Source organism: Euprymna scolopes, chromosome 10 (assembly GCF_053919585.1).
Source record: "Euprymna scolopes isolate OS-2025 chromosome 10, ASM5391958v1, whole genome shotgun sequence".
Classification (NCBI taxonomy): Eukaryota; Metazoa; Mollusca; class Cephalopoda; order Sepiida; family Sepiolidae; genus Euprymna; species Euprymna scolopes.
The window spans coordinates 162084138-162099006 of NC_136491.1; the positions used below are offsets into that span (position 1 = coordinate 162084138).

Here is a 14869-nt window from a genome sequence, read left to right on the forward strand (position 1 = left end):
ATATTTATCGATTCAATTTATGTGAAGATGTCATTTCAAACTTAAGCATTAGCGACCATACAAAATTTCATTTCAAACAAACATGGTTTGAGTCTGTACAAATTTTTGATTCAGCTTTTTTTATAAACATCGACACAAATACTAAAGACTTTATAAAAGTAACAATGTTGTTAACATATTTAATCAATTCCATTAATTTCATTCAAAATACAAATCTTTTGGAAAAATAACTTAAACTGATTATGAAACAAATTTTTTTAAAGCTGTGTCGATTCAATTTGTATAACTTAAGCATGACAGACCATGAAAAATGCAAACTTAAGCATGACACAAGGATTAATTAGTGTTGATGTGATTGCAAGAGTTGAGAGTTCAACGAACCTCTGCAATTATAACCCAGCAAAATGTAATAGAAACTTGTCAAGCTGCCATTTTAGAGAATCAAATTCTGCCCATTTTTCAAAATTTTTTCATAAGTATTGTTTATTATATTACTAACAATTTCATTAATGCTTTTCCTCAAGTGGCTTTTAGCCTTAGTAAATGGTGACTCAGAGGAATAAGGATAATGGATCTAATAGGATTTAATCAGCTGATTAAATTAATTGCAATTCTATCAATTTGGATAATCATCTGATTCTCTCTCCTCTGATCTTGAGCGCGTGGTTCAGTGGGGGAAGAGGTGGCTGGTTACCTTTAATACATCTAAAACCAAACTCCTATCTTTACATCATCAACGCTCTGATCCCCATCTGGCATCAATTGAAATGGATGGCTCTCGTCTAGGAGAAGCCCCATGTTTTGACAAGCTTCTGGGCTTGACCTTCACTCCTGATCTGAAATGGAACACGTGCATCAAGTCTGTTGTCAAGGTCGCTGGAAAGATGGTAGGATCCTTCTACCGCTTCAGAAGATATCTCACTACTGATGCAATTCTCTATCTATATAAAAGCCAAGTACGTCCAAGGATGGAATACTGCTGCCATATCTGGGCAGGAGCTGCTAAAAACAGCCTATCCTGCTTTGACAGAGTACAAAATAGACTTCATGGCTTAGTGGGGTATGCCCTTTTCTCTTCCCTGCAACCTCTCTCCCACAGAAGAGATGTTGCAAGCCTATCTTTGTTTTATCGTTACTTCCATGGCAAGTGCTCGTCTGAGCTCCAATCTCTGGTTCCCCCTCGCCAATCTTTTACGAAAAACACCCATCTAGTTGAATCCACTGTCAAAAACTTTCCCCACTCTTTATTTATGCCTAAATCAAAACGTAGATTCCATGAACAAAGGTTCTTTCTTAGAACTGTACGCCTGTGGAACTGTCCCTCTGCCTGCTTCCCACCTGACTACAACCTGAATGTCCTCAAGTCCAACGTAAACAAATTCCTGATGAACCGCCCCTAAGTAGACACTTTATTAAATCTCCACACTAATGTACTGTACTTACAATAACCCTTATCCCTGAATGGCTTCTGGGCCTTGATATTTGTAAAAAAAAACAACAAAAAAAAAAACATGCACACCCACAGGAAGATTAAAAACGGATCTATAAAACCTGACATAGTGATATAGGACAAGAAAGGGAAAGTAAGAACCTTAAAAGCTAGTATCTCCAATGTTGTGGCAAATATATCCGGTAAACTAGGTACAAGAAAGATACAAAAATTGCACTTAAAGAAGTGGTTAGAATCTTAAAAGGATCTCTTAGTTTGAATGTATGAAATAAAAGGTGAATGTCATATCTGGTAGGATGCCCCATCCACAGCTAAAAGAAAATAAGAAAATTGAAAGAAGAGGTTGTTTTTTAGATACTAAAATGAATCCTCTGAATAAATCATTATGTCATCACAGACAAGTATGATTAATATTGAAATAGACAATTCAACAGAAGAGGATCCATTAGCAAGACTGGTTTTTTTCTGTTACATTGTTGTACATGCTTTTGAAAAAAAGAGCAACACAGACGATGAATTAACAATTCATAAAGATTTCAAACACAGCTGCTGCTTTTTCCAGTTCTCTTTTATTCCCCCGTTCTTTATTTTATCATCAATTTTGTTTGCTTATTATTAAAGCTCAAATGTTTTATATGTGTGAATATTCAACAGATGAATTTTCCTTACAAAAAATGTATCACACTTGAATCATGACATTCATACTGCATGTTATGACGTCACATATCATGAGAGTACTTTGACATACCACTCCATAAGGCAAAATTTGTTTGAAGGATGGTGTCTAGGATTGTGACATGTATAGTGCAAGTTTTAAAAAGTGTACGGAGGACCCTAAACACTCCCACACTTGTAAAGGGATACTACATGCAGAGATAGAGGAGACAGATGAAAAAAAAATCAAACCTTTGACTCTGAAGTCAATTCTAAAAACCCTGACTCAAACAAGAATTTCGATTGACTCCTGACTTTCCAACTAAGAGGTTGGTAGTCAACTGAAAAGTTCAACTTCTGAAGCAGCTTTAAAACTAACTCCTAAAAAAATATATCAACTCTCTACAAGAATTCTCTATCTCTGATCCTAGACATTGATTTGGTTTCCTCATTTGTGCACCAGTTGGTGGGAGATTGTGCTGAACTGAGAGTAGTTTAATCTTGACTTACATTTAATAACAAGAGGTTTGATAGGTGAGCTGTTATGTTAACACTGGCTTAGTTGTTCCTATGCTTAGGCACAGACTCAAATTATGTCGAGATCTCATTTTTCTATTATGCATATTTTTTTAATTTTCCAACATCATAGAGAATTGTAAATATTTCATTTAATAACAGTATTTATCTACACAAACATGTCGTGTGTCTACCAAGAAAGCAGTATTGTATATTAAAATAGAATCAAAATGTCAATAAATCTTGACATAAATAATCAAATTCATCAAATATCATGAGCTGTGTAAAATTAACATAGACCATCAAAGGTAAGGGAGAAGGAGAGAAAAGCTATTTCTTTGCTTTAAAGTATATCAACCCAGCAAAGATGAGGTTCCAATGACATTCTGTGTGTATTTGATCTCTTGCTCAACTTGAAATCTTTTGAAAAAGTGTTATTTACCTTTGTCTCAATTACAGGAGTTAGGGTTAGAATTTTGGAAAGAATAAACAAGAGATTAAACAGAGAATATCTACCATTCTCCATGGATTATGGTTGCATGAATGTTAGGTGTTTAACTACAAAAAAGATATATGTAACTTAGTCAATCCAAGTTGGATGTAGAGTACTTTCAAGGTAACTACGGATATAATTACAGAGCAATATTTACAAATTTCTATGAAAAATCTCAAAATGTTAATTATATGTAATAATTTATTTCATTTGCTTTACCACAGAAACTTCAAGCACAAGTGAACATTTGATTTCACTCTCAAAAAAAAAAAAAGTATAAAATTCACATCTGGTTTTCCAAAAACTTTTATCCTAGAGAGCAGGGGGGGGGGGATAAAACGAGAAGGGCTTTATTTCTTTGATTTTTAGAAAAATTAATTTTTACAGTTCGATATTTTTTTTCATCATTGATCTTATCTAGTCAATCCAATTACTGATTAAAGACTTTACATCCAGGTGTGAAGTCGTTAGAGTCCATCCATATTGAATTGAGTTTCACACACACATTATCATACCTATTCATACCTATAACACAATTTGATACATATATATACATCCATTTACACACATCCCTAAGCTACACAGTGTGCTCATTCGTTTCTGATAAAGCAGTTAAATCCAATGTTTCTTATATTTTAAATTAAAGAACTATGTTTGATTATGATTAGAATTTCTTTACCGAAGGGAAACGAATGACAGTTTAAGTCGTCCAAGGATATAGTTTCTAAAATCTGCTTTGATAATCAATTAAAAAAAAAATAGGAAACCATAGCAAATATCTATTTTATCTTTAATTCTAAAATTTATTTTATTTTACTTTTAGGATTTCATTATTTCAGCAATAAGAAAAATATTGTAAAAAAAAAAAAAAATGTTTACATACTTTAACACCTCATCACTGTGGCCATTACAACCAAGAGAGATCTACAACACAACAAAAATTCTACAGAAACTAATGAGTAAGTTTACTTTCTCTTTTCTAAATGTAATTAAATTCTTATCTCCCTGTTTCATATTGGAGAACAGGAGTATGTCATTGTCCATGTCTTATAAGCATGTCTTCTGAATTATATCCCTTGGGATGTTGGCACATAAATTTTAGAGATATCTTTTTTGCATTTTTGTCCCTAAATCAAGAGTGTTCCTTTTGAGAGAGTTGAATATATCCAAGGTTTAAAACAGGCATTTTGCTGAACTTTGTCTTTCTGTAAATGGGGAAAAGTAAAATAGGAGACGGTTGAATTCATTTAGTAAAAATATTTGAAGGGATATTTGCAATTCTTCACCTGACTTCATCTTTTCTATAAAATAGTTTGCATTTAGAAAAAAATAATTATGAAAAGGCTTCTTTTATGTGCAAAAGAGGGAGATTCGTCCTGAGATGGAGTATTGCTGCCACATCTGTTCGGAACACTTTTTCTTGCCTTGACAAAGTATAAAACAGACTTCACAATCTATTGAGAAATTATTTCTTCTCTTTCCTGCAGCCCCTTTCACGCCTGCAGAAATGTTACCAGTCTATCTCTACTGTATTGTTAAGTTTATGATAGATGCTTGATTGAGCACAGCAAGAATCCAATCACCCCCTACAACTGCAGCAAAGAACTTTCTTTTTTCTGCCAAGAATCAAATAGAACTTCCACAAGAAAAGCTTACTTCCTAAAACATCTAATCTGAGAAACAAAACACCATACCTGCTTGCCAAATATGTTTTTTGAGGTCACACTTACAAAACATAAGAACTCCAATGTAAAATTAAAAAGTATTTAATTACAAAATACAATTAAAATGCAAAACAAAAAGGAAAAAGTAAACTAAAACAGTTATTGGTTAGTTATCAGTTAATACGCATTCTATACAGTTACTAACTGGAGGCATTTGATTAATATTCAGGCTAACACAACAGTTTACAGCAAAATATTTATTTATCGTAAACTAGCAGAGCTACCCAGTGTTGTCTGGAGCAAAAATGTAACATATTTCTATAGATCCTGAACTGTTATCTAAGCTTTATCTTCTGTTCCATCGATGAAATGTTGCATCCCTCTGCCTATTCTACAAGTATTTAAATGATGAATGCTCTGATGAACTACAAGCACTTATGCCTCCTCGATGTAAATACCCTCAACAAACCCAACATGCAACTAAGTCCCGCCCCTACACAGTAGAGATCCCTAGGTGTAAGAAAGCCTTCTACTCCAATAGTTTCTTCCCCAGAACTGCTAGACTTTGGAATTCCCTTCCAGGCTTTTGCTTTCCTAATTGTACTGACATGCAGAAGTTCAAGTGTAATGTGAACAGACATCTTACTGCTTATCGACCTTCATAAAATCCCTGCAACTTATGTCCCAGATAGTAGCCTCCTACTTCAAAGTGGCAGTGTGCCTTGTTTGAGGTGAAAATTGAATTAAAAAAAAAATATCTCTTTATCTCTCTCTATCTGTCAGCATAAGAGAAATAACTACATGATAAAAAAAAAGATAGAATTATTTCCCTTTAGTATAATAAAAACATAAAAAGTAAAAAACAACTCTTCCTCTTTGAGGAAATCTGTGCAGATTTAGGATCAAAGAATAATTAATTTTGTATTTAATTTCATATATTATTCATTTAGGGCAATGCTGATCAGGGATATACTAACTTTGTGAGTGTTTGTTTTGTAGTTTGTTTTATACTTTTACCTGAACATACACACAGACAACTACCCTTTGAGAATCACAATATTAAAAAAAAACAAAAAAAAACATTAGAAGATTGTTAACCTTATAAGAGTTATTTAATTAGGTTTAAATCCAGTAATGGTTTCAAAAATTTTAACAATAACCTCTAAAAATAATTAAAGATTAAGTTATCAGTTAGTAAGTAAAAATGTATTTGCAATTGAATCTATTAATCTACATGAATGCTACAATAACTTAAAACTGACTTTTTATCTTTTTCTATCAGGTTTACCCGAACTCCAACGATGGTGGATTGTATTGTTGATCCTCGTAGCATTGCTCATTCTATCTTGTCTCTCAGTCTGTTGTTGGTGCGTCTGCCGGTCAAGAAACCGAAAAGTAATGGTAAAATCTGGTGATACTCATGGAACTATTAAATATAGCAAGCTTCAGTTGCTTGGAAATCCTGTCAAAGCAAAGGTAATATAAATTCTGTAAATTTGAATTATTTACCTCTCTTTCGAAATTATCAAACTGACTCACATAAAAAAGTGGAGTCAAAATTATCATTAAGTTTATTGATAAGTGCAAGTTTAATAATTAAGATTTTTTAGGGTTTTTTTACAAAGGAGTCAACATTTATCAAGACCCGGAGACCACTTGAGGATAAGGATTAATGAGTGTACAGTAGTCAATGGAAAAATGTTGTAGTAATCATTATTAGTGGAAATTTGGTAAATTGGATTACTAATGGGGAAGGCTCATTAAGAATTTGTTCATGTTGGACTTGAAGACGACTATATTGTAGTCAGTTGGAAAGCAGGAAAATGGAACAGAGTGCTACAGGCATGCAGTTCCAAGAAAGAAACTTTGTTCATGGAATTTACGTTTAGGTTTGGGCACAGATAAAGAGTGGGGAAATTTATTGATAATGGTTTCAGCTAGACAAGTGTTTTTCGTAAAAGTCAGGTTAAAGGGGACCATAGATTGGAGCTCAGATGAGCACTTGCCATGAAAATAATGATAAAGCAGAGATACACTCACAACATCTCTTCTGTTGCAGGGACGAGGAAAGGGCATCCCCCACTAGGCTACAAAGTCTATTTTGAACTCTGTCCAAGCACGATAAGCTGCTTCTAGCAGCTCCTGCCCAGATGTGGCAACAGTACTCCATCCTTGGACGTACTTGGCTCTTATACAGGTAGAGAATTGCATCAGCAGTGAGATATATACTGGAGCAGAGAACGATCCATAAGCCTTGGCAATGGATTTGATGTAGGTGTTCTATCTCAAATCAGGAGTAAAGGTCAGACCCAGAAGCTTGTCATCGAGCCTCCCCAAGGCAAGAGCCATTTATTTCAATTAATGCCAAATAGGGATCAGAGCATTGATGATGGAAAGATAGAAGCTTGGTTTTAGATGCATTAAAATTAACCAACCATCTCTTTCCCCATTGCATCACGTGATCAAGATCAGAGGAGAGAGAATCGGAGAGAACTTGGTCATTTAAGGTCTTTGAAGTGTTGCCATAGATGGTAGTGTCGTCAGCATAACTGTAGACAAAAGATCTTAGGATGTAATTTGGGAGACCACTGATAAGATCAGGAAGAGAATTTGGCCCAGGATGAACCCCTGAGGGACTCCAGCATTAATTTAATGAAGAACATGGGAAAGAGGTTGCAGCGAAGAGAAAAGGATATCCCCCACTAGGCTACAAAGTCTTTTTTTAACTCTGCCAATACCGGATAAGCTGCTTCTAGCAGCTCCTGCCCAGATGTGGCAACAGTACTCCATCCTTGGACGTACTTGGCTCTTATACAGATAGAGAATTGCATCAGCAGTGAGATATATACTGGAGCGGAGAACGATCCATAAGCCTTGGCAATGGATTTGATGTACGTGTTCTATCTCAAATCAGGAGTAAAGGTCAGACCTAGAAGCTTGTCATCGAGCCCCCCCAAGGCAAGAGCCATTTATTTTAATTGATGCCAAACAGGGATCAGAGCGCTGATGATGGAAAGATAGAAGCTTTGTTTTAGATTAATTAAAATTAACCTGCCACCTCTTTCCCCATTGCACCACGTGATCAAGATCAGATGAAAGAGAATGAGAGAGAGAGAATTTGGTTGTTTACAGCATTTGAAGTGTTGCTACCATAAGTGTCGTCAGCATGTGTCTATGAATGATCTTAGAATGTGATTTGGGAGATCATTGATGTAGATCAGGAAGAGAGTTGGGCCCCCAGGATGGATTCCTGAGGAACTCCAGCATACTATGAGCTTCTGATTTCTGCCCATCAACCACTACTCTTATAAACCTATCAGATAGAAATGATTTAATAATTGAAAAGACATTTCCAGCTATACCGTAACAAGAGATCTTGTAGAGTAGACGTTTATGCCATACCCTATCAAAGGCCTTTGACATGTCAAGGGCAATTGCCCTAGTAAGGAATCCACGTTGAGAGATTTGCTAATCCTATGAGATATAACTGTTAGCACATCTGCTGTAGATCTAGCAGAACAGAAACCATATTGCATGTCACTGGTTCAACATTCACAATTTTAGCACTTCCACAAAAACTTAACGATGCACTAAATCTGATTGACTTGTCCACTTTCTACTCTTGCACAAATATATTGTATTAATTACTTAAAATGCAAGTTCATCATATAATCTTTGCTGCTACATCGAGGAGACATAGCTTAATAATTTAAATTGTTATGTCACAATGAATGTGGTTAATTACCCTCATAAAAAAAGAGATGTATAACAATAGTGAATTATATTTAGAAATAATTAAACTGGCTTGCATAACAAAGTGGAGTCAAATTTATCGTTATTAAGTTTTAGTTTTTCAGACAAATTTTTAAATTTTAGTAATGAGTTAAAGTCACAGGATTCAAACGATTTCCTGCCTGCAAGGCTTGATTATTATAGGTTTAATTTCATGATCATTCCAGATAGTTGAATTTAAAAATAGTGTTAGTTAAGTATGTTATTGAGAAATTAGTATGAAAACCGTGTGAGAAGTTGCAGCCAGTCATTTTTAAAATAAGAGTTGAAGTCAAAAGTGTTTGCAAAAATCTGAGTCGGATGGCACTTATGCATTTTATTTATTTTAGACATTTTTTCCCTCAATTTTGAAGAGTTTCTTTCAGAATATGGGGGAGACAAATCTGGAAGACCCTTACCTGAAAATGTCAGTTTCGTATGACTTTTAGGCAAAAATAACAACAAAAAAAACACTAAAGTAATATAATAACACAAAATAAAACATTAATTATCTGAACATTTATTGAATTAAAATAAAATTAAGAATATTCTGAAATGAATGACTTAAAATTATAAATAGTTTTTAACAGTCATTATTGGAAAGTGTGTGACTTTTTTTTTGGAGCGGTGAACGAATTTACAAAATTTAAACTTTCGTAATAAATAAAAGGGCTTTCTTAATTTTATTTTAATTGAATAAATGCTCAGACAATTAATGTTTTATTTTGTGTTGTTGCATTACTTAAGTGTATTTGATTTGTTTTTACCTAAAAGTTACATGAAACTTGGATATTTTCGGACAGGATCTTCTTGATTTGTTTACCCCTGTTCTGAAAAGAATTCTTCAAAAATGAAAAAAATTATTGTTCAAACCAAAATGCATGTGTCGATTTAAAAAAAAAAAAAAAGACTCCAAAGCCAAAAGTAAAATTATTTTAGGTAACTCCCTACTACTACTTAAGTGAGTGATGGTAAGAAATCCATCTAGTTTTGAGTTACAAAGTTTCTCTGTTCATGATGTAATAAGGTTGAAAGCTCTCAAATGCAACCGGTTGACAATACAACATAATGAGACAGTAGTTTAGCCATAAGTTACTGACACAAAAATAAAAAATTAAAAGTCGAATCTTTTTGTTTAAAAATTACTGAAAAGTAGTTTGTTTGGCAATTTTGTGTTAGGATTTGTTTTGTAACATCAATCAACAGACAATGAACAAAATAGTTATTAGAATTTTGTAAACAGATTAGGTTTCAAACTAGGTTGAATAATTTATTTGAATTTGGTAAACACATGGAATTTGCAAAAATATCCAAATCAAAATTACTTTTTGAATTGTAAATAGAGAAATGCAAAGTATAACAAATGTGGTTTACCAAAGAATGTGACTTGGTATGTTCATGTTGTGAGGACGTTCCTGGAAGGCCTGTTATGGCCTGGTCGTAGTAACCAGCTGTCTGAGTGTTAAATAGAATGATAGGAACATTTAGATCAAGGGGTTGATATGACATCTTATTCAGATGTCTTTTTTAAGTTATCAGTGTCATTACTGGCAGGTATAATTCTACTGGAAGTGATTGATGTATAAAATAAATAAACAACACATTTTCTTTTTTATAAAAATAAAAAAAGTTTTTAAATGTGGGGAGGTGCCCCCCCCCCCCAAAAAAAAAATGTAAGCATTGTGCCACAGAAATATGGTTATGTACATAAATCATGATGTAGGTGATATAGCTAAATATGCAGAGAAAATTGAAAGCAAAACTCGAGTAAGCAAATAAATATAGGAATGTACTCATCGGAAAAGATGAATTTATGTTAAAGCCAGGCAGACATAAAACCACTCATACATGACTATTGTAAGTTCACTGATGATGGCAGACCCAAATACACACTCACAGCAGTCCTATCAGTCATGCATGCTTGCCAACATAAACACAAAGATTTCTGTAGCAGTCTATCGACTAAGGCATTAATGCACTTACAAGAGAATAGTGTTCTAGATCATTTGCATAAATAGAACCCACAAAAATATTTGTTTGTAATTAATAAAATCGTACAATTGTCAATTATCATCTTTGTGTCTTGTATGAACTTTTTACTCTTTTTTTGTTTTTGTATTTTACTCTTTTTCAACCCAAACAAAGCATGTCGTCACTTATGCGAAGTTGAGCAGCAAGATGTATGTTCTTTTTTTTTTTTTTTTTTTTTTTACACAGTGATCACCACTTATCAAGGCCCGGAAGCCACTCAGGGATAAGGGTTATTGCAAGTACATTACGTTAGTGAGGAGATTTGCTGAAATGTTTACTTAAGGGGGAGGTTCATTAGGAATTTGTTAACATTGGACTTGAAGACATCCAAGTTGTAGTCCGGAGGGAAGCAGGCAGACGGAACAGAGTTCCACAGGCGTGCAGTTCTAAGAAAGAAGCTTTGTTCATGGAATCTGCGTTTTGATTTAGGCACAGATATAGAGTGGGGGAAATTTTTCACAGTGGATTCAGCCAGACGGGTGTTTTTCGTGAAAGATTGGCGAGGGGGGACCAGAGATTGGAGTTCAGACGAGCATCTGCCATGGAAATAACGATAAAACAAGGACAGGCTCACAACGTCTCTTCTGTGGGAGAGAGGTTGCAGGGTAGAGAAAAGGGCATCCCCCACTAAGCCACGAAGTCTATTTTGTACTCTGTCAAGGCAGGATAGGCTGTTTTTAGCAGCTCCTGCCCAGATATGGCAACAGTATTCCATCCTTGGACGTACTTGGCTTTTATATAGATAGAGAATTGCATCAGTAGTGAGATATCTTCTCGAGCGGTAGAAGGATCCCACCATCTTTCCAGCGACCTTGGCAACAGACTTGATGTACGTGTTCCATTTCAGATCAGGAGTAAAGGTCAAACCCAGAAGCTTGTCAAAACACAGGGCCTCACCCAGACGAGAGCCATCCATCACAATTGATGCCAGATGGGGATCAGAGCGTTGATGATGTAAGGATAGCAGTTTGGTTTTGGATGCATTAAAGGTAACCAGCCACCTCTTCCCCCACTGAACCACGCGCTCGAGATCAGAGGAGAGAGAATCAGAGAGAACTTTGTCATTTACAGCCTTTGATGTGTTGCCGTAGATGGTCGTGTCATCAGCATAGATGTCAACGAATGATTTAAGTATGTGTTTAGGGAGGTCATTGATGTAGATCAGGAAGAGAGTTGGGCCCAGGATTGACCCCTGAGGGACTCCAGCATTTATATTGCAGGCCTCCGATTTTTGTCCATCTACCACTACTCTTATGAGCCTATCGGAGAGAAATGATTTAATGATTGAGAAAACATTTCCAGTTATACAGTTACATTTAAACTTTTGTAGGTTAGGAGTCAGGGAAGCAGAAAACAGACAGAGAATTCCAAAGTCTAGGAGTCTGAGTGAAGAAATTATTAGAGTAGAACGCATCTAGGAACCTCAACAGAGAAGGGATAAAATTTTGCTGCTTGTTGAGTTAGTTGAGAGTACATACATCGAGGGGGCACAAGTGCTTTGAGTTCTTCAGAGAAATGATCGCATTTTTGTGGACCATTTTCTTATGGGTCTTTATTCAGTTAAAATAGTTACTAGGGGGTCAAAATTTAAAGAAATTAGAACTTAGCAAGCGTAAGTCGACTGAAACTTCTCTTATGCACATGCACAAATATATATATACATTTGTACATTAATGTTACTTTGTTTTTAGCTATATTTTATCCGACTGACGATGGCTCACTCAGTAACGTCCTATCTACCTAGAATTAAAATCAGCTAGGTCTGCTAGCTTCCCTTCTTTTTCGATATGACCTGAAGAAAGATAGGTCGCAGTTTCCAGACCCTAAGCTAAGGTTAAAAAATGTTTCTATCTTTTTGAAATCTATTTTGTGTTATTACCCCTAACATATTTGTATTGCAAATATTTTTTTTTCTTTTTTTTTTCTTATTGCAGCTTTCACTTAAAACTCGGAACTTAACTTTACCATCTTGTCTTGCTTTTTCTTATTTTGTTCTGAAATCTTTCTTGTCAAATATGCTATTAACCAATACTTCCTTCTTACATATAAAACGAAAAAAAAAAGTCACCCATAAAAATGAGAACCTTCCAAATTAAAACCTTGAACTATTATCTAAACTTTAAAAAAATGTAAATTAATACAAAATTAAACCGACTTCACAAATTGATAAAAGTTGATCATTGGATTTTAATTATAAGGTGAAGCTCGAAGATTCAAACTCAAGATAGATAATGCCAAAAACATCCCCACATTAATATGGGAGGGGAGATTATCTTCAAACAGCGTCCTAAATTGAATTTATATTAAATAGATATTAATAAGTCGCTCGTACTTATTCCATTTTTTTTTTTTTTTTAATGGAGAGTAGATAATGCAGTGGATGTGTTATCGGCAGCTCCAGTAACTCTCGCTTCTCCTTTTTTGTCTCTCAGTTCTCATTCAAATGAGTGATTTTTCTGGCAAAGAGTTAAGAAAAAGCTGCTTTGCAGGTCGGTTGTACTTCATGAACAGTAGTCTGAGATGTCGGAAATTTTTCTGTCTCTATGCCTATCCTTGTGGATATGTCACTAGTAAGGGTGCTGGAGATAAATGTTTCGTCTGGGACCCGAACCTTGGAGTAACCACTAAGGAGGCTGTTCTATCATCAGGTGCAAAGTACTGGGGCTGCTGTATTGCAATTTGGTGAATGGATTCTGAACTATGAAGTAGTCTCTGGTGGGGCCTCTAGATGCCATACTAGTGGGTAATTGTAATGACATTTTATCAAATCTCCAATACTAATGAATACTGCAACACTATCCCATTGATTACTGTACACAAAATAACCCTTATCCCCGAGTGGCTTCTGGGCCTTTATAAGTGGTGACTTTCATGTAAAAAAAGAAAAAAAAAAAAACGTCTCCGGCTTGAATACTATAAATTTTGCTTTCAGTTTCAGTTCGAGCTGATGGAACCCAAATCATATTTTTAATTTTTTTATTTTGGAAATCACAACTATATATTGAGTACAATGTAATATGAAATAATCGATAGAGAAATGATTCTTATATAAGGAATCTGGATTAATTAAAATATCATATTTAAACGTATTTTACAATGCACCTCCTTCGATAGTGGTTAATAATTAGGCCAATCAAGTTTCAGAATGGAAGCCACATTGATTTTTTTATTTATTTTTTTTGATTTCACGTTATTATTAATTTGTATTTTAGAACAGTAATATTCATGTTTTAGTGGGTGAGCAGTACTTTTAATGAAGTGATTCTGTCCAGAGTATTGATGAAAAATCCCGTCAATTCCGGAAATGGTTAAAGCAGTTTATGATTTGAAAGTGATATTTTTTGTAGGAGAAGGGTTAACTATTTTTTCAGGAATTAAAATATATTTTTTTGATCCTAACCATAACCTAACCCTTTGCATGCTTAATGTCATCTGCTTATTTTTTGTGGCTAACAAATAGATAAATGCTTTGGCTATCCCCGATTAAAAATTCTTTATCAATATTTCATATTGACTGTTCTGTGAGTACTGAAATCGTCCGGATACTCATACTTTACAAGTATCTTTTTCCTTTTATTTTAATTATTAAAAAATCAGTTATATTTGTGAATATATTTTTAATAATTTGTTAATTCTTATTTTAATCACATAAATTACAGTGGCACTAAAAAAAAAAACAAAAAAAAACGCTTATTACCCAGAACCCTATTTTAGTAGAAAAACCATTAAAATGAAAGTGACAATACAGCATATTCACTCATTATAATCTTTTTTAAAAAAATTTTTTTTTTATTATTACTACATTTTCACCCCAAACAAGGCACATTGCCACTTTGATGTAGGGGGCTACGATCAGGGACATAAGCTACAGGGGTACTATGCAGGGTGTTGGGCAGCAAGATATCGGTTCACGTTACACTTGAATTTCTGCATGTCAGTACAGTTGGGGAAGCAGGAACCCGGAAGGGAATTCCAAAGTCTAGCGGTTCTGGGGAAGAAACTACTGGAGTAGAAGGCTCTCTTACATCTAGGGATCTCAACTGTAAATGGGTGGGATTTTGCTGTTTGTCAGGGGTATTTACGTCGAGGGGGTACAAGTGCTTGCAGTTCATCGGAGCATTCACCATACTTGTAGAACAAGCAGAGGGATGCTACATTTCGTCGATGGGACAGAAGCTGAAGTTTAGATGACAGTTCAGTTTTACATGATAAGGGCTGTCCCCTTTTCATGTAAGTATAAAAATAGAGAGATTTAGTTAAAATGAAAATGAAATAGAATAGACGAAATTT

At 34.6% G+C, this 14869-nt stretch overlaps 1 protein-coding gene across 2 annotated transcripts in view; it reads left to right on the forward strand.

Annotated features, from left to right (window-relative positions):
- Positions 1-14869, forward strand: part of LOC145286347 (uncharacterized) — a 41617-nt gene that overhangs the window by 5044 nt on the left and 21704 nt on the right. For both annotated transcript variants that reach the window (XR_013869150.1, XM_080135287.1), the window contains exons 2-3: positions 3937-4072; positions 6060-6253. Coding sequence is in view for 1 of the 2 variants with exons in the window: in XM_080135287.1 (XP_079991413.1) it covers positions 3985-4072; positions 6060-6253 (282 nt within the window). In the remaining variant the exon portion in view is untranslated. The remainder of the gene's footprint in view (positions 1-3936; positions 4073-6059; positions 6254-14869) is intronic.